The sequence below is a fragment of the Apodemus sylvaticus genome, chromosome 3, assembly GCF_947179515.1.
Source record: "Apodemus sylvaticus chromosome 3, mApoSyl1.1, whole genome shotgun sequence".
NCBI lineage: Eukaryota > Metazoa > Chordata > Mammalia > Rodentia > Muridae > Apodemus > Apodemus sylvaticus.
The window spans coordinates 101,956,953-101,981,087 of record NC_067474.1 but is presented as its reverse complement, the minus strand read 5'-3'; the positions used below and the strand labels follow the sequence as shown (position 1 = coordinate 101,981,087).

The window sequence follows — 24,135 nt, the reverse complement described above, 5'->3', positions numbered from 1 at the left end:
CAGAGAGAGGCAGAGAGAGAGAGAGAGAGGGGGGGGAGGAGACCAGCCATGACCATGTGAAGAGAGGGGGGGAGGGGAGGAGAGCCCCAGAGGAGCAGAGAGGTGAGAGTGCCAAGAGGATAAAGCTATGAGAAAGAGAAGGGGCAAGGAGCCCCTTATATACTGGGCCTGGTCTATGGGGAGGGGCATACCTGGCTGTTGCCAGGTAATTGTGGGGTGGAGCTTAGAAGAGTAACAGAGATTTCCAAAGAGAAGACAGGACAGTCTTGGCCCTCTACTCTCAGGAGCTCTGCTGACCAGTGCCAAGTTGGACCTCAGGCAGGAAGATGGCCTTCCTCCTGGGCTGGTTCCTCCTCCCTGTTGCCTTTGCTCAAGCCTCACCCACACCAAAAGGGCATCATCTGGGAGATGGCCTCTAACTCAGCCCCACAGTGCTTCAGTGCAGTGTGCCTGTCTCTGCTCCTCGTGACATCTACCACACCTCTGTAAGTAAACACACGTTTTTCTATTCCATTCTGACTGCAAATGTTGTCTTCTTCTTTGCAGCAGTTTCTTTAGTATTTATTTGACTAGGTATCTAGGGTTTTCCAGAGGTTTTCTTTTGATTGCCTAGAAGCCCAACCCCACCCCCAGGCACCCTAGGTAATCCAATGGCATTCATTCTCTTCTGGAAACTTCAGAAAGATGTCTAAGGTGACTCCTGTTTGGGTTTTGACCTTTCCAAGATTATTGTTGTGATGAGTACTTACACCCAGTGCAGGGTTGTTCCCAAGATCAAGAGACTCTGCCTGTGGGGGGGGGGGGGGGAACAGGGAGACCTAACTCCTTCCTTTAAAGCTCTTGCTTAAATAAAGCTGTTGTCCACAAACAACAGCTGGACAGAGAGACACAGGCAGGGTAGAGGTCCAGGAGAGAGAGGAAGGTGGAGAGGGAAGATGCCATGGGTGAGAAGCCTATAACAATGGCCATGGGTGCTGGCCTATTGGAGTTCAGAGCAGCCCAGGGGGAAGGCAGCAAAGTGTAGAGTGGTCTTCCCGACTGGGAAATGGACATAAAACCATAGAGGAGACGTGTCCTCCCGGGTCCAGTGCTGATACAGCCTTTTGATCAATTAAAGGACTCCTGCATCTCCCACCCCACACCCAGACTCCCGGAACTGAATAATCAGAGGAGGGCCGATGCTCCCAAGTTGTGTTAGATGTTTTCAGCAACCAAATCTCTTTAGCTCAGTGGCCTCAAACTTTTCCCATCGGGCTTCAGGTTCCAGGAGTTTCTGTTCAGCCCTGATGAGATTCTCTGCTGCTTCAGCTGGTGTGGCCTGTTGACTGTGAAGGAAGTTTAGCAAGAAGCAATTATAAAACAAAACAAAAGAAACAGGCCCGAACAAAAGAAGCATCATGTAATCCTGACGTCTAATTTGACTGAGAGCCCTTCTATCTGGTGCTGCATCTGGAACCTGCCTGTCTGCTTTGAGTTGAGTTAGGGAGTGTGCTTTCCTATCACAGAGACCCCTGACTGCAGGGAGCTTCTGCTCCCCCTGGATCTACTGTACCTGGGCACTGGGAATAGAAGAAAAGGCTAGTGTCATTTCTGCTTTTACAACGTCCCAGGAGCAAGGACTGTGTCACTTTTCCTTCAGACACTGGAAGCTTCCTCAGAAGTAGATAAATGTGACCCTGGCAGAAGTTGGTGGACAGGACTGATCATGCTCTGCTGACTCCCTTTGGTCTTGGCAGGGCCCTCATCAGACCAGTGAGGAGGTGCCTGAGCACCTTCTCTGGACAGACAGCTCTGCTGTCCTCTGTGCCAAATAGGAGTCGGCACTGCCCAAGTATCAGGCCGAGCAGTAGAGAGCTTCTCTCTGCTTCACTTGGTGAGAACTCCCTTCTTCCAGGGACTTAGGAAATAGGTTCTGTTCCCCAGGCACTGGTGAGGAGGCACACTTTTCAACGATCCTAATAAGGGCAGGATCTCCCCGTGGGCTCGGCCCAGGCTCAGAGATGTGCCCCTGAATAGTGAGCTGGCTGTGCTGCAGCTCAGCATCACCCTCAGTCAGGATCAAAGGCAAGGCTTCTGTTTCTGCACTGGGCCACACTCCATCTTGCTGGCACAGCCTAAAGTGGAACCAGTGGACAGGAGGAAGACTTTTGTGTGCAGAAGCCTTCAGCAGGAAGGAACTTCTAGAGAAGCTTGCTCATAGTGAACAGACTCACCAAGATGTGTTGGTGGATGTCAACCCAGTGTCCTGTCCTGGCAACTCTGCTTTCTTGGGGTGGATGGATTGGAATGGGGAACCTGGGGGTCTGGCTGAAATGTATCTCACAGAAAGCAGCAGGAGACTGTCCACTGCAGACTGGAAGAGGGCCTGAATGAATGTGTGTGTGTGGGCCTGTAGCAGAACTTCTGACCTGTGATGGCAGAGAACCTCCACCTCAACCCTGTCATCCCACCTGTGGCTCCCTGAGGAAGGCGCTGGAGGGGAAGGAAAGGCTCCTTGGTCATTTGGTGCCCTCTGACTCCATCTTGTGCATGAGAGGCCTTCCTCGCCTTCCTGGGGCTCGAAGCCCCTCAGAGCCCTCTGTGCCCATGCCTCCTCCCCACACTCTCCCCAACACTTCATCTAGGAGCTCCCCCTATGTCTGGTCAAGGCCCTGCTTCTTCCGAAGTCACAGAGCAGCCCAAAACTTGAAAACAGGTCATCTCCTATGAATCTTCTTCTTCAAGTTGAGCTCACATTGCGTCCTCCACAATGTGTGCAAAGTACACAGAAGGGACCCAGAAGGCCCAATCCTTACTTTCTAGAGTTGCAGGAGAGCCATGCCAGCACGCATGCAGGGGCTCACATCCTTTCCTAGGGCCCTCTCAATGAGCGAAGCCTAGGCAGCCTTCTGGCTGCAGAGTGAGTGTCTTGAGTTCCCAGCTTACAGCAGGGAGCAGCTAGAACGTGTGACCACAAAATAATGGCTATAACACACTCCAGCCTAAAAGACCATGGCTGCAAAAATGCACAATTTCCAACACCCGTGGCCCTTTGCAAATCTCCCGTCTGCAATTGAAACGTGTGAGGAAAACCTGAAATCACCCCTTTATTCAGAGACACAGTAAAATGCACACATACAACTTTGCTTTCAAACATTCACTAGGTATGGTGCCCGATATGATTCTTGGGGGCACAGCCGGGAAAGACATAAAGACTCCGTGTTCTTTTTCGATGCAGACCCGTTTCACCTGGTGCCTAATCCCAATCGAAAACCCAATCCAAGTGTCTGCTTTGAATCCAGAAAGGGAGGAGAGCAGACATTCCTGCAGGGAGCTTCTCCTCTTCTTGAGGCTCCTTCACGCAGACAGTGGGAATGCTGAGAGGTCCACTTGCAGTTGTACTCTGACCATCTCCCAGGAACAAGGGCTGTGTGCCTTTCCCTTCAGATAGCGGAAGAACCCAAGGAAGTAGATGCGGATGGCCAGGGCGAAACGCAGTGGACAGGACTGGCCCTGCTCTCTTGCTCTCTCCAGCACTCCCAGCTCACTCCACAGGCTAGTTAGGAACTGATCAAGCGCCCTCTCTGGCCAGGCAGCTCTGCTGGCCTCTGTGCCAAAGAGGTGGAGGACCTGCCTGAGCACCTGGGAGTAGCAACTGGTGGCTTCTTGCAGCTTCACCTGAGTGATGAGAGGTCCTTTCTTCCAGGGACATCGGAAATTGGTTCTGTCCCGCAGGCACTGGTGAGCCTGCACGGTTTTCAACTCTGCCAAGAAGCTCATGGTTTCTTGGTGCTGCAGGCTCAGGCTCCAAGGTTTACCCCAATCAAGTGAGCTGGCTGTGCTGAGGCTCAGCATAGCTCCTCCCACCAGGAATAGATGTCCAGGCAGCATGCTGAAGCAGAACGATTGCGGATGTCGCCCGCAGGGGGAGCGCGAGACCAAGGCCGCCTTCCCATTGAGCCTGAAGTTTGTGCTGCTTTAATAGTTCACTCTGAGCTCTCGGGCTCTGGCTGACTGTGCCCTGCTGGTGAGGTTCCTTCCTAGTCTGGGAGCAGCAGAGAGAGCGCGCGCCAGCAGCAGAGCTGACTCCAGCGGAGGCCATTTGGCCACTCCTCAAGCAACTCCGGACAGGGATTGAGGGTCCCCTGCCTCTCTCTCGGCCTCCTTCACCTACTGGACTGTAGGGACTGCAGGAATTCGGCAGATTGGTGGTGGCCTGAAAATCTAACCCATCTAACCCAGAAGGAACTTGTTGGCCAGAGGACATATTTTGGGGAAACCTTGAAGGCTCCACAGACCGGAGAGCAGCAGTTTTGCTTGGTTAGTTTTCCTTTGGTTTTCTTTTCCTCTCCTCTCCTCTCCCTTCCCCTCTCCTCTCTTACCCCCATCCTCTCCTCTCTTCTCCTCTCCTCTCCTCTCCTCTCCTCTCCTCTCCTCTCCTCTCCTCTCCCCTGCTCTCCTCTCCTCTCCTCTCCTGTTGTCTTCTCCCCTTTCCTTTCCTTTGGTTTCATTTTTTGTGTATCTGGGTGTGTTTGGGTTTCCAGACCCTTCCAGCTATCAGGGCAGGAGAGGAGAAAAAGAAAGTGGACTTGGCAAAGAGGAGAACTGGTCCCCGACAGGAAGAGACTTCCAGAGAGGGGACAGGGCAGTCTTGCCCTCTCCTCTCAGGAGCTCTGCTGACCAGTGCCAAATTGGACCTCAGCCAGGAAGATGGCCCTCCTCCTGGCTGGTTCCTCCTCCCTGTTTCCTTTGCTCAAACCTCACCCACACCAAAAGGGCATCTTCTGGAAGATGGCCTCCGGCTCAGCCCCTCAGTACTTCAGTGCAGTGTGCCTGTCTCTGCTCCTTTTGACATCTACCTTCCCTCTGTAAATAAACACACGTTTTCTCTCCCATTCTGAATTCAAATGTTGTCTTCTTCTTTGCAGCAGCTTCCTTTGAGTATTTATTTGACTAGGTATCTAGGCTTTTCCAGAGGTTTTCTTTTGATTGCCCAGAAGCCCCACACTACCTTATGTACTTTAATGTCATTCCTTCTCTTCTGGAAACTTCAGAAAGATGTCTAAGGTGACTCCTCTTTGGGGTTTGATCTTTCCAGGATTATTGTTGTGATGACTACTTACACCCAGTGCAGGGATGTTCACAAGATCAAGAGAAAGTGCCTGTGCAAAAGAGAGAGAGAGAGAGAGAGAGAGAGAGAGAGAGAGAGAGAGAGAGAGAGAGACCTAAATCCTAACTTCTCCATTTAATGCTCTTGCTTAAATAAACTTGTTGCCCACAGCCAACAGATGGACAGAAGAGACACAGGCAGGGGTAGAGGTCCAGGAGAGAGAGGAAGGTGGAGAAGGAAGAAGATCCCATGGGTGAGAAGCCTATAACAATGGCCATGGGTGCTGGCCTATTGGAGTTCAGAGCAGCTCAGGGGGAAGGCAGCAAAGTGTAGTGTGGTCTTCCCGACTGGGAAATGGACATAAAACCATAGAGGAGAGGTGTCCTCCCGGGTCCAGTGCTGATACAGCCTTTTGATCAATTAAAGGACTCCTGCATCTCCCACCCCACACGCAGACCCCCGGAACTGAATAATCAGAGGAGGGTAGATGCTCCCAAGTGGTGTTAGATGTTTTCAGCAGCCAAATGGCTTTAGCTCAGTGGCCTCAAACTTTTCCCATCATGCTTCAGGCTCCAGGAATTTCTGTTCAGCCCTGATGAGATTCTCTGCTGCTTCAGCTGGTGTGGCCTGCTGACTGTGATAGAAGTATGACGAGAAGATGTTACAAAACAAAAGAAAAGAAACAGGACCAACCATAAGAAACATCATTTAATCCTGCCTTCTATTTCGACTGAGAGCCCTTCCTTCTGGTGCTGCATCTGGAATCAGCCTGTCTGCTTTGAGTTGAGTTAGGGAGTGTGCTTTCCTATCACAGAGACTCCTGAGTGCAGGGAGCTTCTGCTCCCCCTGGATCTACTGTACCGGGGCACTGGGAATAGAAGAAAAGGCTAGTGTCATTTCTGCTTTTACAACGTCCCAGGAGCAAGGGCTGGAAGCTTCCTAGGATGTAGGTAAATGTGACCCTGGCAGATGTTGGTAGACAGGACTGATCATGCTCTGCTGACTCCCTGTGGCCCTGGCAGGGCCCTCACCAGACTAGTGAGGAGGTGCCTGAGCACCTTCTCTGTCCAGACAGCTCTGCTGTCTTCTGTGCCAAAGAGGAGGCAGCCCCGCACGAGCATCAGGGCAGAGCAGTAGAGAGCTTCTCTCTGCTTCACTTGGTGAGAACTCCCTTCTTCCAGGGACTTAGGAACTAGGTTCTGTTCCCCAGGCACTGGTGAGGAGGCACACTTTTCAAGTATCCTAATAAGCGCAGGGTCTCCCCGTGGGCTCGGCCCAGGCTCGGAGATGTGGCCCTGTCTAGTGAGCTGGCTGTGCTGCAGCTCAGCATCACGCTCCAGTCGGGAACACAAAGGCAGTAAGCAGGATCAAAGGCAAGGCTTCTGTTTCTGCACTGGGCCACACTCCATCGTGCTGGCACAGCCTAAAGTGGAACCAGTGGACAGGAGGAAGACTTTTGTGTGCAGAAGCCTTCAGCAGGAAGGAACTTCTAGAGAAGCTTGCTCATAGTGAACAGACTCACCAAGATGTGTTGGTGGACGTCAACCTAGTGTCCTGTCCTGGCAATTCTGCTTTCCTTGGGTGGATGGATTGGAATGGGGAACCTGGGGGTCTGGCTGAAATGTATCTCACAGAAAGCAGCAGGAGACTGTCCACTGCAGACTGGAAGAGGGCCTGAATGAATGTGTGTGTGTGGGCCTGTAGCAGAACTTCTGACCTGTGATGGCAGAGAACCTCCACCTCAACCCTGTCATCCCACCTGTGGCTCCCTGAGGAAGGCGCTGGAGGGGAAGGAAAGGCTCCTTGGTCATTTGGTGCCCTCTGACTCCATCTTGTGCATGAGAGGCCTTCCTCGCCTTCCTGGGGCTCGAAGCCCCTCAGAGCCCTCTGTGCCCATGCCTCCTCCCCACACTCTCCCCAACACTTCATCTAGGAGCTCCCCCTATGTCTGGTCAAGGCCCTGCTTCTTCCGAAGTCACAGAGCAGCCCAAAACTTGAAAACAGGTCATCTCCTATGAATCTTCTTCTTCAAGTTGAGCTCACATTGCGTCCTCCACAATGTGTGCAAAGTACACAGAAGGGACCCAGAAGGCCCAATCCTTACTTTCTAGAGTTGCAGGAGAGCCATGCCAGCACGCATGCAGGGGCTCACATCCTTTCCTAGGGCCCTCTCAATGAGCGAAGCCTAGGCAGCCTTCTGGCTGCAGAGTGAGTGTCTTGAGTTCCCAGCTTACAGCAGGGAGCAGCTAGAACGTGTGACCACAAAATAATGGCTATAACACACTCCAGCCTGAAAGACCATGGCTGCAAAAATGCACAATTTCCAACACCCGTGGCCCTTTGCAAATCTCCCGTCTGCAATTGAAACGTGTGAGGAAAACCTGAAATCACCCCTTTATTCAGAGACACAGTGAAATGCACACATACAACTTTGCTTTCAAACATTCACTAGGTATGGTGCCCGATATGATTCTTGGGGGCACAGCCGGGAAAGACATAAAGACTCCGTGTTCTTTTTCGATGCAGACCCGTTTCACCTGGTGCCTAATCCCAATCGAAAACCCAATCCAAGTGTCTGCTTTGAATCCAGAAAGGGAGGAGAGCAGACATTCCTGCAGGGAGCTTCTCCTCTTCTTGAGGCTCCTTCACGCAGACAGTGGGAATGCTGAGAGGTCCACTTGCAGTTGTACTCTGACCATCTCCCAGGAACAAGGGCTGTGTGCCTTTCCCTTCAGATAGCGGAAGAACCCAAGGAAGTAGATGCGGATGGCCAGGGCGAAACGCAGTGGACAGGACTGGCCCTGCTCTCTTGCTCTCTCCAGCACTCCCAGCTCACTCCACAGGCTAGTTAGGAACTGATCAAGCGCCCTCTCTGGCCAGGCAGCTCTTCTGGCCTCTGTGCCAAAGAGGTGGAGGACCTGCCTGAGCACCTGGGAGTAGCAACTGGTGGCTTCTTGCAGCTTCACCTGAGTGATGAGAGGTCCTTTCTTCCAGGGACATCGGAAATTGGTTCTGTCCCGCAGGCACTGGTGAGCCTGCACGGTTTTCAACTCTGCCAAGAAGCTCATGGTTTCTTGGTGCTGCAGGCTCAGGCTCCAAGGTTTACCCCAATCAAGTGAGCTGGCTGTGCTGAGGCTCAGCATAGCTCCTCCCACCAGGAATAGATGTCCAGGCAGCATGCTGAAGCAGAACGATTGCGGATGTCGCCCGCAGGGGGAGCGCGAGACCAAGGCCGCCTTCCCATTGAGCCTGAAGTTTGTGCTGCTTTAATAGTTCACTCTGAGCTCTCGGGCTCTGGCTGACTGTGCCCTGCTGGTGAGGTTCCTTCCTAGTCTGGGAGCAGCAGAGAGAGCGCGCGCCAGCAGCAGAGCTGACTCCAGCGGAGGCCATTTGGCCACTCCTCAAGCAACTCCGGACAGGGATTGAGGGTCCCCTGCCCCTCTCTCGGCCTCCTTCACCTACTGGACTGTAGGGACTGCAGGAATTCGGCAGATTGGTGGTGGCCTGAAAATCTAACCCATCTAACCCAGAAGGAACTTGTTGGCCAGAGGACATATTTTGGGGAAACCTTGAAGGCTCCACAGACCGGAGAGCAGCAGTTTTGCTTGGTTAGTTTTCCTTTGGTTTTCTTTTCCTCTCCTCTCCTCTCCCTTCCCCTCTCCTCTCTTACCCCCATCCTCTCCTCTCTTCTCCTCTCCTCTCCTCTCCTCTCCTCTCCTCTCCTCTCCTCTCCTCTCCTCTCCTCTCCCCTGCTCTCCTCTCCTCTCCTCTCCTGTTGTCTTCTCCCCTTTCCTTTCCTTTGGTTTCATTTTTTGTGTATCTGGGTGTGCTTGGGTTTCCAGACCCTTCCAGCTATCAGGGCAGGAGAGGAGAAAAAGAAAGTGGACTTGGCAAAGAGGAGAACTGGTCCCCGACAGGAAGAGACTTCCAGAGAGGGGACAGAGCAGTCTTGCCCTCTCCTCTCAGGAGCTCTGATGACCAGTGCCAAATTGGACCTCAGCCAGGAAGATGGCCCTCCTCCTGGCTGGTTCCTCCACCCTGTTTCCTTTGCTCAAACCTCACCCACACCAAAAGGGCATCTTCTGGAAGATGGCCTCCGGCTCAGCCCCTCAGTACTTCAGTGCAGTGTGCCTGTCTCTGCTCCTTTTGACATCTACCTTCCCTCTGTAAATAAACACACGTTTTCTCTCCCATTCTGAATTCAAATGTTGTCTTCTTCTTTGCAGCAGCTTCCTTTGAGTATTTATTTGACTAGGTATCTAGGCTTTTCCAGAGGTTTTCTTTTGATTGCCCAGAAGCCCCACACTACCTTATGTACTTTAATGTCATTCCTTCTCTTCTGGAAACTTCAGAAAGATGTCTAAGGTGACTCCTCTTTGGGGTTTGATCTTTCCAGGATTATTGTTGTGATGACTACTTACACCCAGTGCAGGGATGTTCACAAGATCAAGAGAAAGTGCCTGTGCAAGAGAGAGAGAGAGAGAGAGAGAGAGAGAGAGAGAGAGAGAGAGAGAGAGAGAGAGAGAGAGAGACCTAAATCCTAACTTCTCCATTTAATGCTCTTGCTTAAATAAACTTGTTGCCCACAGCCAACAGATGGACAGAAGAGACACAGGCAGGGGTAGAGGTCCAGGAGAGAGAGGAAGGTGGAGAGGGAAGAAGATGCCATGGGTGAGAAGCCTATAACAATGGCCATGGGTGCTGGCCTATTGGAGTTCAGAGCAGCTCAGGGGGAAGGCAGCAAAGTGTAGTGTGGTCTTCCCGACTGGGAAATGGACATAAAACCATAGAGGAGAGGTGTCCTCCCGGGTCCAGTGCTGATACAGCCTTTTGATCAATTAAAGGACTCCTGCATCTCCCACCCCACACGCAGACCCCCGGAACTGAATAATCAGAGGAGGGTAGATGCTCCCAAGTGGTGTTAGATGTTTTCAGCAGCCAAATGGCTTTAGCTCAGTGGCCTCAAACTTTTCCCATCATGCTTCAGGCTCCAGGAATTTCTGTTCAGCCCTGATGAGATTCTCTGCTGCTTCAGCTGGTGTGGCCTGCTGACTGTGATAGAAGTATGACGAGAAGATGTTACAAAACAAAAGAAAAGAAACAGGACCAACCATAAGAAACATCATTTAATCCTGCCTTCTATTTCGACTGAGAGCCCTTCCTTCTGGTGCTGCATCTGGAATCAGCCTGTCTGCTTTGAGTTGAGTTAGGGAGTGTGCTTTCCTATCACAGAGACTCCTGAGTGCAGGGAGCTTCTGCTCCCCCTGGATCTACTGTACCGGGGCACTGGGAATAGAAGAAAAGGCTAGTGTCATTTCTGCTTTTACAACGTCCCAGGAGAAAGGGCTGGAAGCTTCCTAGGATGTAGGTAAATGTGACCCTGGCAGATGTTGGTAGACAGGACTGATCATGCTCTGCTGACTCCCTGTGGCCCTGGCAGGGCCCTCACCAGACTAGTGAGGAGGTGCCTGAGCACCTTCTCTGTCCAGACAGCTCTGCTGTCTTCTGTGCCAAAGAGGAGGCAGCCCCGCACGAGCATCAGGGCAGAGCAGTAGAGAGCTTCTCTCTGCTTCACTTGGTGAGAACTCCCTTCTTCCAGGGACTTAGGAACTAGGTTCTGTTCCCCAGGCACTGGTGAGGAGGCACACTTTTCAAGTATCCTAATAAGCGCAGGGTCTCCCCGTGGGCTCGGCCCAGGCTCGGAGATGTGGCCCTGTCTAGTGAGCTGGCTGTGCTGCAGCTCAGCATCACGCTCCAGTCGGGAACACAAAGGCAGTAAGCAGGATCAAAGGCAAGGCTTCTGTTTCTGCACTGGGCCACACTCCATCGTGCTGGCACAGCCTAAAGTGGAACCAGTGGACAGGAGGAAGACTTTTGTGTGCAGAAGCCTTCAGCAGGAAGGAACTTCTAGAGAAGCTTGCTCATAGTGAACAGACTCACCAAGATGTGTTGGTGGATGTCAACCCAGTGTCCTGTCCTGGCAACTCTGCTTTCTTGGGGTGGATGGATTGGAATGGGGAACCTGGGGGTCTGGCTGAAATGTATCTCACAGAAAGCAGCAGGAGACTGTCCACTGCAGACTGGAAGAGGGCCTGAATGAATGTGTGTGTGTGGGCCTGTAGCAGAACTTCTGACCTGTGATGGCAGAGAACCTCCACCTCAACCCTGTCATCCCACCTGTGGCTCCCTGAGGAAGGCGCTGGAGGGGAAGGAAAGGCTCCTTGGTCATTTGGTGCCCTCTGACTCCATCTTGTGCATGAGAGGCCTTCCTCGCCTTCCTGGGGCTCGAAGCCCCTCAGAGCCCTCTGTGCCCATGCCTCCTCCCCACACTCTCCCCAACACTTCATCTAGGAGCTCCCCCTATGTCTGGTCAAGGCCCTGCTTCTTCCGAAGTCACAGAGCAGCCCAAAACTTGAAAACAGGTCATCTCCTATGAATCTTCTTCTTCAAGTTGAGCTCACATTGCGTCCTCCACAATGTGTGCAAAGTACACAGAAGGGACCCAGAAGGCCCAATCCTTACTTTCTAGAGTTGCAGGAGAGCCATGCCAGCACGCATGCAGGGGCTCACATCCTTTCCTAGGGCCCTCTCAATGAGCGAAGCCTAGGCAGCCTTCTGGCTGCAGAGTGAGTGTCTTGAGTTCCCAGCTTACAGCAGGGAGCAGCTAGAACGTGTGACCACAAAATAATGGCTATAACACACTCCAGCCTGAAAGACCATGGCTGCAAAAATGCACAATTTCCAACACCCGTGGCCCTTTGCAAATCTCCCGTCTGCAATTGAAACGTGTGAGGAAAACCTGAAATCACCCCTTTATTCAGAGACACAGTGAAATGCACACATACAACTTTGCTTTCAAACATTCACTAGGTATGGTGCCCGATATGATTCTTGGGGGCACAGCCGGGAAAGACATAAAGACTCCGTGTTCTTTTTCGATGCAGACCCGTTTCACCTGGTGCCTAATCCCAATCGAAAACCCAATCCAAGTGTCTGCTTTGAATCCAGAAAGGGAGGAGAGCAGACATTCCTGCAGGGAGCTTCTCCTCTTCTTGAGGCTCCTTCACGCAGACAGTGGGAATGCTGAGAGGTCCACTTGCAGTTGTACTCTGACCATCTCCCAGGAACAAGGGCTGTGTGCCTTTCCCTTCAGATAGCGGAAGAACCCAAGGAAGTAGATGCGGATGGCCAGGGCGAAACGCAGTGGACAGGACTGGCCCTGCTCTCTTGCTCTCTCCAGCACTCCCAGCTCACTCCACAGGCTAGTTAGGAACTGATCAAGCGCCCTCTCTGGCCAGGCAGCTCTGCTGGCCTCTGTGCCAAAGAGGTGGAGGACCTGCCTGAGCACCTGGGAGTAGCAACTGGTGGCTTCTTGCAGCTTCACCTGAGTGATGAGAGGTCCTTTCTTCCAGGGACATCGGAAATTGGTTCTGTCCCGCAGGCACTGGTGAGCCTGCACGGTTTTCAACTCTGCCAAGAAGCTCATGGTTTCTTGGTGCTGCAGGCTCAGGCTCCAAGGTTTACCCCAATCAAGTGAGCTGGCTGTGCTGAGGCTCAGCATAGCTCCTCCCACCAGGAATAGATGTCCAGGCAGCATGCTGAAGCAGAACGATTGCGGATGTCGCCCGCAGGGGGAGCGCGAGACCAAGGCCGCCTTCCCATTGAGCCTGAAGTTTGTGCTGCTTTAATAGTTCACTCTGAGCTCTCAGGCTCTGGCTGACTGTGCCCTGCTGGTGAGGTTCCTTCCTAGTCTGGGAGCAGCAGAGAGAGCGCGCGCCGGCAGCAGAGCTGACTCCAGCGGAGGCCATTTGGCCACTCCTCAAGCAACTCCGGACAGGGATTGAGGGTCCCCTGCCCCTCTCTCGGCCTCCTTCACCTACTGGACTGTAGGGACTGCAGGAATTCGGCAGATTGGTGGTGGCCTGAAAATCTAACCCATCTAACCCAGAAGGAACTTGTTGGCCAGAGGACATATTTTGGGGAAACCTTGAAGGATCCACAGACCGGAGAGCAGCAGTTTTGCTTGGTTAGTTTTCCTTTGGTTTTCTTTTCCTCTCCTCTCCTCTCCCTTCCCCTCTCCTCTCTTACCCCCATCCTCTCCTCTCTTCTCCTCTCCTCTCCTCTCCTCTCCTCTCCTCTCCTCTCCTCTCCTCTCCCCTGCTCTCCTCTCCTCTCCTCTCCTGTTGTCTTCTCCCCTTTCCTTTCCTTTGGTTTCATTTTTTGTGTATCTGGGTGTGTTTGGGTTTCCAGACCCTTCCAGCTATCAGGGCAGGAGAGGAGAAAAAGAAAGTGGACTTGGCAAAGAGGAGAACTGGTCCCCGACAGGAAGAGACTTCCAGAGAGGGGACAGGGCAGTCTTGCCCTCTCCTCTCAGGAGCTCTGCTGACCAGTGCCAAATTGGACCTCAGCCAGGAAGATGGCCCTCCTCCTGGCTGGTTCCTCCTCCCTGTTTCCTTTGCTCAAACCTCACCCACACCAAAAGGGCATCTTCTGGAAGATGGCCTCCGGCTCAGCCCCTCAGTACTTCAGTGCAGTGTGCCTGTCTCTGCTCCTTTTGACATCTACCTTCCCTCTGTAAATAAACACACGTTTTCTCTCCCATTCTGAATTCAAATGTTGTCTTCTTCTTTGCAGCAGCTTCCTTTGAGTATTTATTTGACTAGGTATCTAGGCTTTTCCAGAGGTTTTCTTTTGATTGCCCAGAAGCCCCACACTACCTTATGTACTTTAATGTCATTCCTTCTCTTCTGGAAACTTCAGAAAGATGTCTAAGGTGACTCCTCTTTGGGGTTTGATCTTTCCAGGATTATTGTTGTGATGACTACTTACACCCAGTGCAGGGATGTTCACAAGATCAAGAGAAAGTGCCTGTGCAAGAGAGAGAGAGAGAGAGAGAGAGAGAGAGAGAGAGAGAGAGAGAGAGAGAGACCTAAATCCTAACTTCTCCATTTAATGCTCTTGCTTAAATAAACTTGTTGCCCACAGCCAACAGATGGACAGAAGAGACACAGGCAGGGGTAGAGGTCCAGGAGAGAGAGGAAGGTGGAGAAGGAAGAAGATCCCATGGGTGAGAAGCCTATAACAATGGCCATCGGTGTTGGCCTATTGGAGTTCAGAGCAGCTCAGGGGGAAGGCAGCAAAGTGTAGTGTGGTCTTCCCGACTGGGAAATGGACATAAAACCATAGAGGAGAGGTGTCCTCCCGGGTCCAGTGCTGATACAGCCTTTTGATCAATTAAAGGACTCCTGCATCTCCCACCCCACACGCAGACCCCCGGAACTGAATAATCAGAGGAGGGTAGATGCTCCCAAGTGGTGTTAGATGTTTTCAGCAGCCAAATGGCTTTAGCTCAGTGGCCTCAAACTTTTCCCATCATGCTTCAGGCTCCAGGAATTTCTGTTCAGCCCTGATGAGATTCTCTGCTGCTTCAGCTGGTGTGGCCTGCTGACTGTGATAGAAGTATGACGAGAAGATGTTACAAAACAAAAGAAAAGAAACAGGACCAACCATAAGAAACATCATTTAATCCTGCCTTCTATTTCGACTGAGAGCCCTTCCTTCTGGTGCTGCATCTGGAATCAGCCTGTCTGCTTTGAGTTGAGTTAGGGAGTGTGCTTTCCTATCACAGAGACTCCTGAGTGCAGGGAGCTTCTGCTCCCCCTGGATCTACTGTACCGGGGCACTGGGAATAGAAGAAAAGGCTAGTGTCATTTCTGCTTTTACAACGTCCCAGGAGAAAGGGCTGGAAGCTTCCTAGGATGTAGGTAAATGTGACCCTGGCAGATGTTGGTAGACAGGACTGATCATGCTCTGCTGACTCCTTGTGGCCCTGGCAGGGCCCTCACCAGACTAGTGAGGAGGTGCCTGAGCACCTTCTCTGTCCAGACAGCTCTGCTGTCTTCTGTGCCAAAGAGGAGGCAGCCCCGCACGAGCATCAGGGCAGAGCAGTAGAGAGCTTCTCTCTGCTTCACTTGGTGAGAACTCCCTTCTTCCAGGGACTTAGGAACTAGGTTCTGTTCCCCAGGCACTGGTGAGGAGGCACACTTTTCAAGTATCCTAATAAGCGCAGGGTCTCCCCGTGGGCTCGGCCCAGGCTCGGAGATGTGGCCCTGTCTAGTGAGCTGGCTGTGCTGCAGCTCAGCATCATGCTCCAGTCGGGAACACAAAGGCAGTAAGCAGGATCAAAGGCAAGGCTTCTGTTTCTGCACTGGGCCACACTCCATCGTGCTGGCACAGCCTAAAGTGGAACCAGTGGACAGGAGGAAGACTTTTGTGTGCAGAAGCCTTCAGCAGGAAGGAACTTCTAGAGAAGCTTGCTCATAGTGAACAGACTCACCAAGATGTGTTGGTGGACGTCAACCTAGTGTCCTGTCCTGGCAATTCTGCTTTCCTTGGGTGGATGGATTGGAATGGGGAACCTGGGGGTCTGGCTGAAATGTATCTCACAGAAAGCAGCAGGAGACTGTCCACTGCAGACTGGAAGAGGGCCTGAATGAATGTGTGTGTGTGGGCCTGTAGCAGAACTTCTGACCTGTGATGGCAGAGAACCTCCACCTCAACCCTGTCATCCCACCTGTGGCTCCCTGAGGAAGGCGCTGGAGGGGAAGGAAAGGCTCCTTGGTCATTTGGTGCCCTCTGACTCCATCTTGTGCATGAGAGGCCTTCCTCGCCTTCCTGGGGCTCGAAGCCCCTCAGAGCCCTCTGTGCCCATGCCTCCTCCCCACACTCTCCCCAACACTTCATCTAGGAGCTCCCCCTATGTCTGGTCAAGGCCCTGCTTCTTCCGAAGTCACAGAGCAGCCCAAAACTTGAAAACAGGTCATCTCCTATGAATCTTCTTCTTCAAGTTGAGCTCACATTGCGTCCTCCACAATGTGTGCAAAGTACACAGAAGGGACCCAGAAGGCCCAATCCTTACTTTCTAGAGTTGCAGGAGAGCCATGCCAGCACGCATGCAGGGGCTCACATCCTTTCCTAGGGCCCTCTCAATGAGCGAAGCCTAGGCAGCCTTCTGGCTGCAGAGTGAGTGTCTTGAGTTCCCAGCTTACAGCAGGGAGCAGCTAGAACGTGTGACCACAAAATAATGGCTATAACACACTCCAGCCTGAAAGACCATGGCTGCAAAAATGCACAATTTCCAACACCCGTGGCCCTTTGCAAATCTCCCGTCTGCAATTGAAACGTGTGAGGAAAACCTGAAATCACCCCTTTATTCAGAGACACAGTGAAATGCACACATACAACTTTGCTTTCAAACATTCACTAGGTATGGTGCCCGATATGATTCTTGGGGGCACAGCCGGGAAAGACATAAAGACTCCGTGTTCTTTTTCGATGCAGACCCGTTTCACCTGGTGCCTAATCCCAATCGAAAACCCAATCCAAGTGTCTGCTTTGAATCCAGAAAGGGAGGAGAGCAGACATTCCTGCAGGGAGCTTCTCCTCTTCTTGAGGCTCCTTCACGCAGACAGTGGGAATGCTGAGAGGTCCACTTGCAGTTGTACTCTGACCATCTCCCAGGAACAAGGGCTGTGTGCCTTTCCCTTCAGATAGCGGAAGAACCCAAGGAAGTAGATGCGGATGGCCAGGGCGAAACGCAGTGGACAGGACTGGCCCTGCTCTCTTGCTCTCTCCAGCACTCCCAGCTCACTCCACAGGCTAGTTAGGAACTGATCAAGCGCCCTCTCTGGCCAGGCAGCTCTGCTGGCCTCTGTGCCAAAGAGGTGGAGGACCTGCCTGAGCACCTGGGAGTAGCAACTGGTGGCTTCTTGCAGCTTCACCTGAGTGATGAGAGGTCCTTTCTTCCAGGGACATCGGAAATTGGTTCTGTCCCGCAGGCACTGGTGAGCCTGCACGGTTTTCAACTCTGCCAAGAAGCTCATGGTTTCTTGGTGCTGCAGGCTCAGGCTCCAAGGTTTACCCCAATCAAGTGAGCTGGCTGTGCTGAGGCTCAGCATAGCTCCTCCCACCAGGAATAGATGTCCAGGCAGCATGCTGAAGCAGAACGATTGCGGATGTCGCCCGCAGGGGGAGCGCGAGACCAAGGCCGCCTTCCCATTGAGCCTGAAGTTTGTGCTGCTTTAATAGTTCACTCTGAGCTCTCGGGCTCTGGCTGACTGTGCCCTGCTGGTGAGGTTCCTTCCTAGTCTGGGAGCAGCAGAGAGAGCGCGCGCCAGCAGCAGAGCTGACTCCAGCGGAGGCCATTTGGCCACTCCTCAAGCAACTCCGGACAGGGATTGAGGGTCCCCTGCCCCTCTCTCGGCCTCCTTCACCTACTGGACTGTAGGGACTGCAGGAATTCGGCAGATTGGTGGTGGCCTGAAAATCTAACCCATCTAACCCAGAAGGAACTTGTTGGCCAGAGGACATATTTTGGGGAAACCTTGAAGGCTCCACAGACCGGAGAGCAGCAGTTTTGCTTGGTTAGTTTTCCTTTGGTTTTCTTTTCCTCTCCTCTCCTCTCCCTTCCCCTCTCCTCTCTTACCCCCATCCTCTCCTCTCTTCTCCTCTCCTCTCCTCTCCTCTCCTCTCCTCTCCTCTCCTCTCCTCTCCTCTCCTCTCCTCTCCCCTGCTCTCCTCTCCTCTCCTCTCCTGTTGTCTTCTCCCCTTTCCTTTCCTTTGGTTTCATTTTTTGTGTATCTGGGTGTGTTTGGGTTTCCAGACCCTTCCAGCTATCAGGGCAGGAGAGGAGAAAAAGAAAGTGGACTTGGCAAAGAGGAGAACTGGTCCCCGACAGGAAGAGACTTCCAGAGAGGGGACAGAGCAGTCTTGCCCTCTCCTCTCAGGAGCTCTGATGACCAGTGCCAAATTGGACCTCAGCCAGGAAGATGGCCCTCCTCCTGGCTGGTTCCTCCACCCTGTTTCCTTTGCTCAAACCTCACCCACACCAAAAGGGCATCTTCTGGAAGATGGCCTCCGGCTCAGCCCCTCAGTACTTCAGTGCAGTGTGCCTGTCTCTGCTCCTTTTGACATCTACCTTCCCTCTGTAAATAAACACACGTTTTCTCTCCCATTCTGAATTCAAATGTTGTCTTCTTCTTTGCAGCAGCTTCCTTTGAGTATTTATTTGACTAGGTATCTAGGCTTTTCCAGAGGTTTTCTTTTGATTGCCCAGAAGCCCCACACTACCTTATGTACTTTAATGTCATTCCTTCTCTTCTGGAAACTTCAGAAAGATGTCTAAGGTGACTCCTCTTTGGGGTTTGATCTTTCCAGGATTATTGTTGTGATGACTACTTACACCCAGTGCAGGGATGTTCACAAGATCAAGAGAAAGTGCCTGTGCAAAAGAGAGAGAGAGAGAGAGAGAGAGAGAGAGAGAGAGAGAGAGAGAGAGAGAGAGAGAGACCTAAATCCTAACTTCTCCATTTAATGCTCTTGCTTAAATAAACTTGTTGCCCACAGCCAACAGATGGACAGAAGAGACACAGACAGGGGTAGAGGTCCAGGAGAGAGAGGAAGGTGGAGAAGGAAGAAGATCCCATGGGTGAGAAGCCTATAACAATGGCCATGGGTGCTGGCCTATTGGAGTTCAGAGCAGCCCAGGGGGAAGGCAGCAAAGTGTAGTGTGGTCTTCCCGACTGGGAAATGGACATAAAACCATAGAGGAGAGGTGTCCTCCCGGGTCCAGTGCTGATACAGCCTTTTGATCAATTAAAGGACTCCTGCATCTCCCACCCCACACGCAGACCCCCGGAACTGAATAATCAGAGGAGGGTAGATGCTCCCAAGTGGTGTTAGATGTTTTCAGCAGCCAAATGGCTTTAGCTCAGTGGCCTCAAACTTTTCCCATCATGCTTCAGGCTCCAGGAATTTCTGTTCAGCCCTGATGAGATTCTCTGCTGCTTCAGCTGGTGTGGCCTGCTGACTGTGATAGAAGTATGACGAGAAGATGTTACAAAACAAAAGAAAAGAAACAGGACCAACCATAAGAAACATCATTTAATCCTGCCTTCTATTTCGACTGAGAGCCCTTCCTTCTGGTGCTGCATCTGGAATCAGCCTGTCTGCTTTGAGTTGAGTTAGGGAGTGTGCTTTCCTATCACAGAGACTCCTGAGTGCAGGGAGCTTCTGCTCCCCCTGGATCTACTGTACCGGGGCACTGGGAATAGAAGAAAAGGCTAGTGTCATTTCTGCTTTTACAACGTCCCAGGAGAAAGGGCTGGAAGCTTCCTAGGATGTAGGTAAATGTGACCCTGGCAGATGTTGGTAGACAGGACTGATCATGCTCTGCTGACTCCCTGTGGCCCTGGCAGGGCCCTCACCAGACTAGTGAGGAGGTGCCTGAGCACCTTCTCTGTCCAGACAGCTCTGCTGTCTTCTGTGCCAAAGAGGAGGCAGCCCCGCACGAGCATCAGGGCAGAGCAGTAGAGAGCTTCTCTCTGCTTCACTTGGTGAGAACTCCCTTCTTCCAGGGACTTAGGAACTAGGTTCTGTTCCCCAGGCACTGGTGAGGAGGCACACTTTTCAAGTATCCTAATAAGCGCAGGGTCTCCCCGTGGGCTCGGCCCAGGCTCGGAGATGTGGCCCTGTCTAGTGAGCTGGCTGTGCTGCAGCTCAGCATCACGCTCCAGTCGGGAACACAAAGGCAGTAAGCAGGATCAAAGGCAAGGCTTCTGTTTCTGCACTGGGCCACACTCCATCGTGCTGGCACAGCCTAAAGTGGAACCGGTGGACAGGAGGAAGACTTTTGTGTGCAGAAGCCTTCAGCAGGAAGGAACTTCTAGAGAAGCTTGCTCATAGTGAACAGACTCACCAAGATTTGTTGGTGGACGTCAACCTAGTGTCCTGTCCTGGCAATTCTGCTTTCCTTGGGTGGATGGATTGGAATGGGGATCCTGGGGGTCTGGCTGAAATGTATCTCACAGAAAGCAGCAGGAGACTGTCCACTGCAGACTGGAAGAGGGCCTGAATGAATGTGTATGTGTGGGCCTGTAGCAGAACTTCTGACCTGTGATGGCAGAGAACCTCCACCTCAACCCTGTCATCCCACCTGTGGCTCCCTGAGGAAGGCGCTGGAGGGGAAGGAAAGGCTCCTTGGTCATTTGGTGCCCTCTGACTCCATCTTGTGCATGAGAGGCCTTCCTCGCCTTCCTGGGGCTCGAAGCCCCTCAGAGCCCTCTGTGCCCATGCCTCCTCCCCACACTCTCCCCAACACTTCATCTAGGAGCTCCCCCTATGTCTGGTCAAGGCCCTGCTTCTTCCGAAGTCACAGAGCAGCCCAAAACTTGAAAACAGGTCATCTCCTATGAATCTTCTTCTTCAAGTTGAGCTCACATTGCGTCCTCCACAATGTGTGCAAAGTACACAGAAGGGACCCAGAAGGCCCAATCCTTACTTTCTAGAGTTGCAGGAGAGCCATGCCAGCACGCATGCAGGGGCTCACATCCTTTCCTAGGGCCCTCTCAATGAGCGAAGCCTAGGCAGCCTTCTGGCTGCAGAGTGAGTGTCTTGAGTTCCCAGCTTACAGCAGGGAGCAGCTAGAACGTGTGACCACAAAATAATGGCTATAACACACTCCAGCCTGAAAGACCATGGCTGCAAAAATGCACAATTTCCAACACCCGTGGCCCTTTGCAAATCTCCCGTCTGCAATTGAAACGTGTGAGGAAAACCTGAAATCACCCCTTTATTCAGAGACACAGTGAAATGCACACATACAACTTTGCTTTCAAACATTCACTAGGTATGGTGCCCGATATGATTCTTGGGGGCACAGCCGGGAAAGACATAAAGACTCCGTGTTCTTTTTCGATGCAGACCCGTTTCACCTGGTGCCTAATCCCAATCGAAAACCCAATCCAAGTGTCTGCTTTGAATCCAGAAAGGGAGGAGAGCAGACATTCCTGCAGGGAGCTTCTCCTCTTCTTGAGGCTCCTTCACGCAGACAGTGGGAATGCTGAGAGGTCCACTTGCAGTTGTACTCTGACCATCTCCCAGGAACAAGGGCTGTGTGCCTTTCCCTTCAGATAGCGGAAGAACCCAAGGAAGTAGATGCGGATGGCCAGGGCGAAACGCAGTGGACAGGACTGGCCCTGCTCTCTTGCTCTCTCCAGCACTCCCAGCTCACTCCACAGGCTAGTTAGGAACTGATCAAGCGCCCTCTCTGGCCAGGCAGCTCTGCTGGCCTCTGTGCCAAAGAGGTGGAGGACCTGCCTGAGCACCTGGGAGTAGCAACTGGTGGCTTCTTGCAGCTTCACCTGAGTGATGAGAGGTCCTTTCTTCCAGGGACATCGGAAATTGGTTCTGTCCCGCAGGCACTGGTGAGCCTGCACGGTTTTCAACTCTGCCAAGAAGCTCATGGTTTCTTGGTGCTGCAGGCTCAGGCTCCAAGGTTTACCCCAATCAAGTGAGCTGGCTGTGCTGAGGCTCAGCATAGCTCCTCCCACCAGGAATAGATGTCCAGGCAGCATGCTGAAGCAGAACGATTGCGGATGTCGCCCGCAGGGGGAGCGCGAGACCAAGGCCGCCTTCCCATTGAGCCTGAAGTTTGTGCTGCTTTAATAGTTCACTCTGAGCTCTCGGGCTCTGGCTGACTGTGCCCTGCTGGTGAGGTTCCTTCCTAGTCTGGGAGCAGCAGAGAGAGCGCGCGCCGGCAGCAGAGCTGACTCCAGCGGAGGCCATTTGGCCACTCCTCAAGCAACTCCGGACAGGGATTGAGGGTCCCCTGCCCCTCTCTCGGCCTCCTTCACCTACTGGACTGTAGGGACTGCAGGAATTCGGCAGATTGGTGGTGGCCTGAAAATCTAACCCATCTAACCCAGAAGGAACTTGTTGGCCAGAGGACATATTTTGGGGAAACCTTGAAGGCTCCACAGACCGGAGAGCAGCAGTTTTGCTTGGTTAGTTTTCCTTTGGTTTTCTTTTCCTCTCCTCTCCTCTCCCTTCCCCTCTCCTCTCTTACCCCCATCCTCTCCTCTCTTCTCCTCTCCTCTCCTCTCCTCTCCTCTCCTCTCCCCTGCTCTCCTCTCCTCTCCTCTCCTGTTGTCTTCTCCCCTTTCCTTTCCTTTGGTTTCATTTTTTGTGTATCTGGGTGTGTTTGGGTTTCCAGACCCTTCCAGCTATCAGGGCAGGAGAGGAGAAAAAGAAAGTGGACTTGGCAAAGAGGAGAACTGGTCCCTGACAGGAAGAGACTTCCAGAGAGGGGACAGGGCAGTCTTGCCCTCTCCTCTCAGGAGCTCTGCTGACCAGTGCCAAATTGGACCTCAGCCAGGAAGATGGCCCTCCTCCTGGCTGGTTCCTCCTCCCTGTTTCCTTTGCTCAAACCTCACCCACACCAAAAGGGCATCTTCTGGAAGATGGCCTCCGGCTCAGCCCCTCAGTACTTCAGTGCAGTGTGCCTGTCTCTGCTCCTTTTGACATCTACCTTCCCTCTGTAAATAAACACACGTTTTCTCTCCCATTCTGAATTCAAATGTTGTCTTCTTCTTTGCAGCAGCTTCCTTTGAGTATTTATTTGACTAGGTATCTAGGCTTTTCCAGAGGTTTTCTTTTGATTGCCCAGAAGCCCCACACTACCTTATGTACTTTAATGTCATTCCTTCTCTTCTGGAAACTTCAGAAAGATGTCTAAGGTGACTCCTCTTTGGGGTTTGATCTTTCCAGGATTATTGTTGTGATGACTACTTACACCCAGTGCAGGGATGTTCACAAGATCAAGAGAAAGTGCCTGTGCGAGAGAGAGAGAGAGAGAGAGAGAGAGAGAGAGAGAGAGAGAGAGAGAGAGAGAGACCTAAATCCTAACTTCTCCATTTAATGCTCTTGCTTAAATAAACTTGTTGCCCACAGCCAACAGATGGACAGAAGAGACACAGGCAGGGGTAGAGGTCCAGGAGAGAGAGGAAGGTGGAGAAGGAAGAAGATCCCATGGGTGAGAAGCCTATAACAATGGCCATGGGTGTTGGCCTATTGGAGTTCAGAGCAGCTCAGGGGGAAGGCAGCAAAGTGTAGTGTGGTCTTCCCGACTGGGAAATGGACATAAAACCATAGAGGAGAGGTGTCCTCCCGGGTCCAGTGCTGATACAGCCTTTTGATCAATTAAAGGACTCCTGCATCTCCCACCCCACACGCAGACCCCCGGAACTGAATAATCAGAGGAGGGTAGATGCTCCCAAGTGGTGTTAGATGTTTTCAGCAGCCAAATGGCTTTAGCTCAGTGGCCTCAAACTTTTCCCATCATGCTTCAGGCTCCAGGAATTTCTGTTCAGCCCTGATGAGATTCTCTGCTGCTTCAGCTGGTGTGGCCTGCTGACTGTGATAGAAGTATGACGAGAAGATGTTACAAAACAAAAGAAAAGAAACAGGACCAACCATAAGAAACATCATTTAATCCTGCCTTCTATTTCGACTGAGAGCCCTTCCTTCTGGTGCTGCATCTGGAATCAGCCTGTCTGCTTTGAGTTGAGTTAGGGAGTGTGCTTTCCTATCACAGAGACTCCTGAGTGCAGGGAGCTTCTGCTCCCCCTGGATCTACTGTACCGGGGCACTGGGAATAGAAGAAAAGGCTAGTGTCATTTCTGCTTTTACAACGTCCCAGGAGAAAGGGCTGGAAGCTTCCTAGGATGTAGGTAAATGTGACCCTGGCAGATGTTGGTAGACAGGACTGATCATGCTCTGCTGACTCCCTGTGGCCCTGGCAGGGCCCTCACCAGACTAGTGAGGAGGTGCCTGAGCACCTTCTCTGTCCAGACAGCTCTGCTGTCTTCTGTGCCAAAGAGGAGGCAGCCCCGCACGAGCATCAGGGCAGAGCAGTAGAGAGCTTCTCTCTGCTTCACTTGGTGAGAACTCCCTTCTTCCAGGGACTTAGGAACTAGGTTCTGTTCCCCAGGCACTGGTGAGGAGGCACACTTTTCAAGTATCCTAATAAGCGCAGGGTCTCCCCGTGGGCTCGGCCCAGGCTCGGAGATGTGGCCCTGTCTAGTGAGCTGGCTGTGCTGCAGCTCAGCATCACGCTCCAGTCGGGAACACAAAGGCAGTAAGCAGGATCAAAGGCAAGGCTTCTGTTTCTGCACTGGGCCACACTCCATCGTGCTGGCACAGTCTAAAGT

General features: G+C 52.4%; 5 protein-coding genes across 5 annotated transcripts; all 5 read right to left on the bottom strand.

Moving 5' to 3' along the window:
* Positions 1 to 3,113: 3,113 nt before the first annotated feature.
* Positions 3,114 to 4,023, bottom strand: LOC127680938 (interferon alpha-6-like). The gene has a single exon (XM_052176751.1). The coding sequence runs from the start codon at positions 3,868 to 3,870 to the stop codon at positions 3,337 to 3,339; it is 534 nt and encodes a 177-aa protein (XP_052032711.1). The 5' UTR covers positions 3,871 to 4,023; the 3' UTR covers positions 3,114 to 3,336.
* A 3,463-nt stretch (positions 4,024 to 7,486) lies between these two features.
* Positions 7,487 to 8,740, bottom strand: LOC127680936 (interferon alpha-6-like). The gene has a single exon (XM_052176748.1). It carries the CDS (start codon positions 8,266 to 8,268, stop codon positions 7,735 to 7,737), a length of 534 nt encoding a protein of 177 aa, XP_052032708.1. The 5' UTR covers positions 8,269 to 8,740; the 3' UTR covers positions 7,487 to 7,734.
* Positions 8,741 to 11,904: 3,164 nt separating this feature from the next.
* LOC127680937 (interferon alpha-6-like) lies at positions 11,905 to 12,775 on the bottom strand. The gene has a single exon (XM_052176749.1). It carries the CDS (start codon positions 12,684 to 12,686, stop codon positions 12,153 to 12,155), a length of 534 nt encoding a protein of 177 aa, XP_052032709.1. The 5' UTR covers positions 12,687 to 12,775; the 3' UTR covers positions 11,905 to 12,152.
* A 3,525-nt stretch (positions 12,776 to 16,300) lies between these two features.
* On the bottom strand, positions 16,301 to 17,554 carry LOC127680933 (interferon alpha-6-like). The gene has a single exon (XM_052176746.1). It carries the CDS (start codon positions 17,080 to 17,082, stop codon positions 16,549 to 16,551), a length of 534 nt encoding a protein of 177 aa, XP_052032706.1. The 5' UTR covers positions 17,083 to 17,554; the 3' UTR covers positions 16,301 to 16,548.
* Positions 17,555 to 20,719: 3,165 nt separating this feature from the next.
* LOC127680930 (interferon alpha-6-like) lies at positions 20,720 to 21,973 on the bottom strand. Its single transcript, XM_052176743.1, has one exon. It carries the CDS (start codon positions 21,499 to 21,501, stop codon positions 20,968 to 20,970), a length of 534 nt encoding a protein of 177 aa, XP_052032703.1. The 5' UTR covers positions 21,502 to 21,973; the 3' UTR covers positions 20,720 to 20,967.
* Positions 21,974 to 24,135: the final 2,162 nt, after the last annotated feature.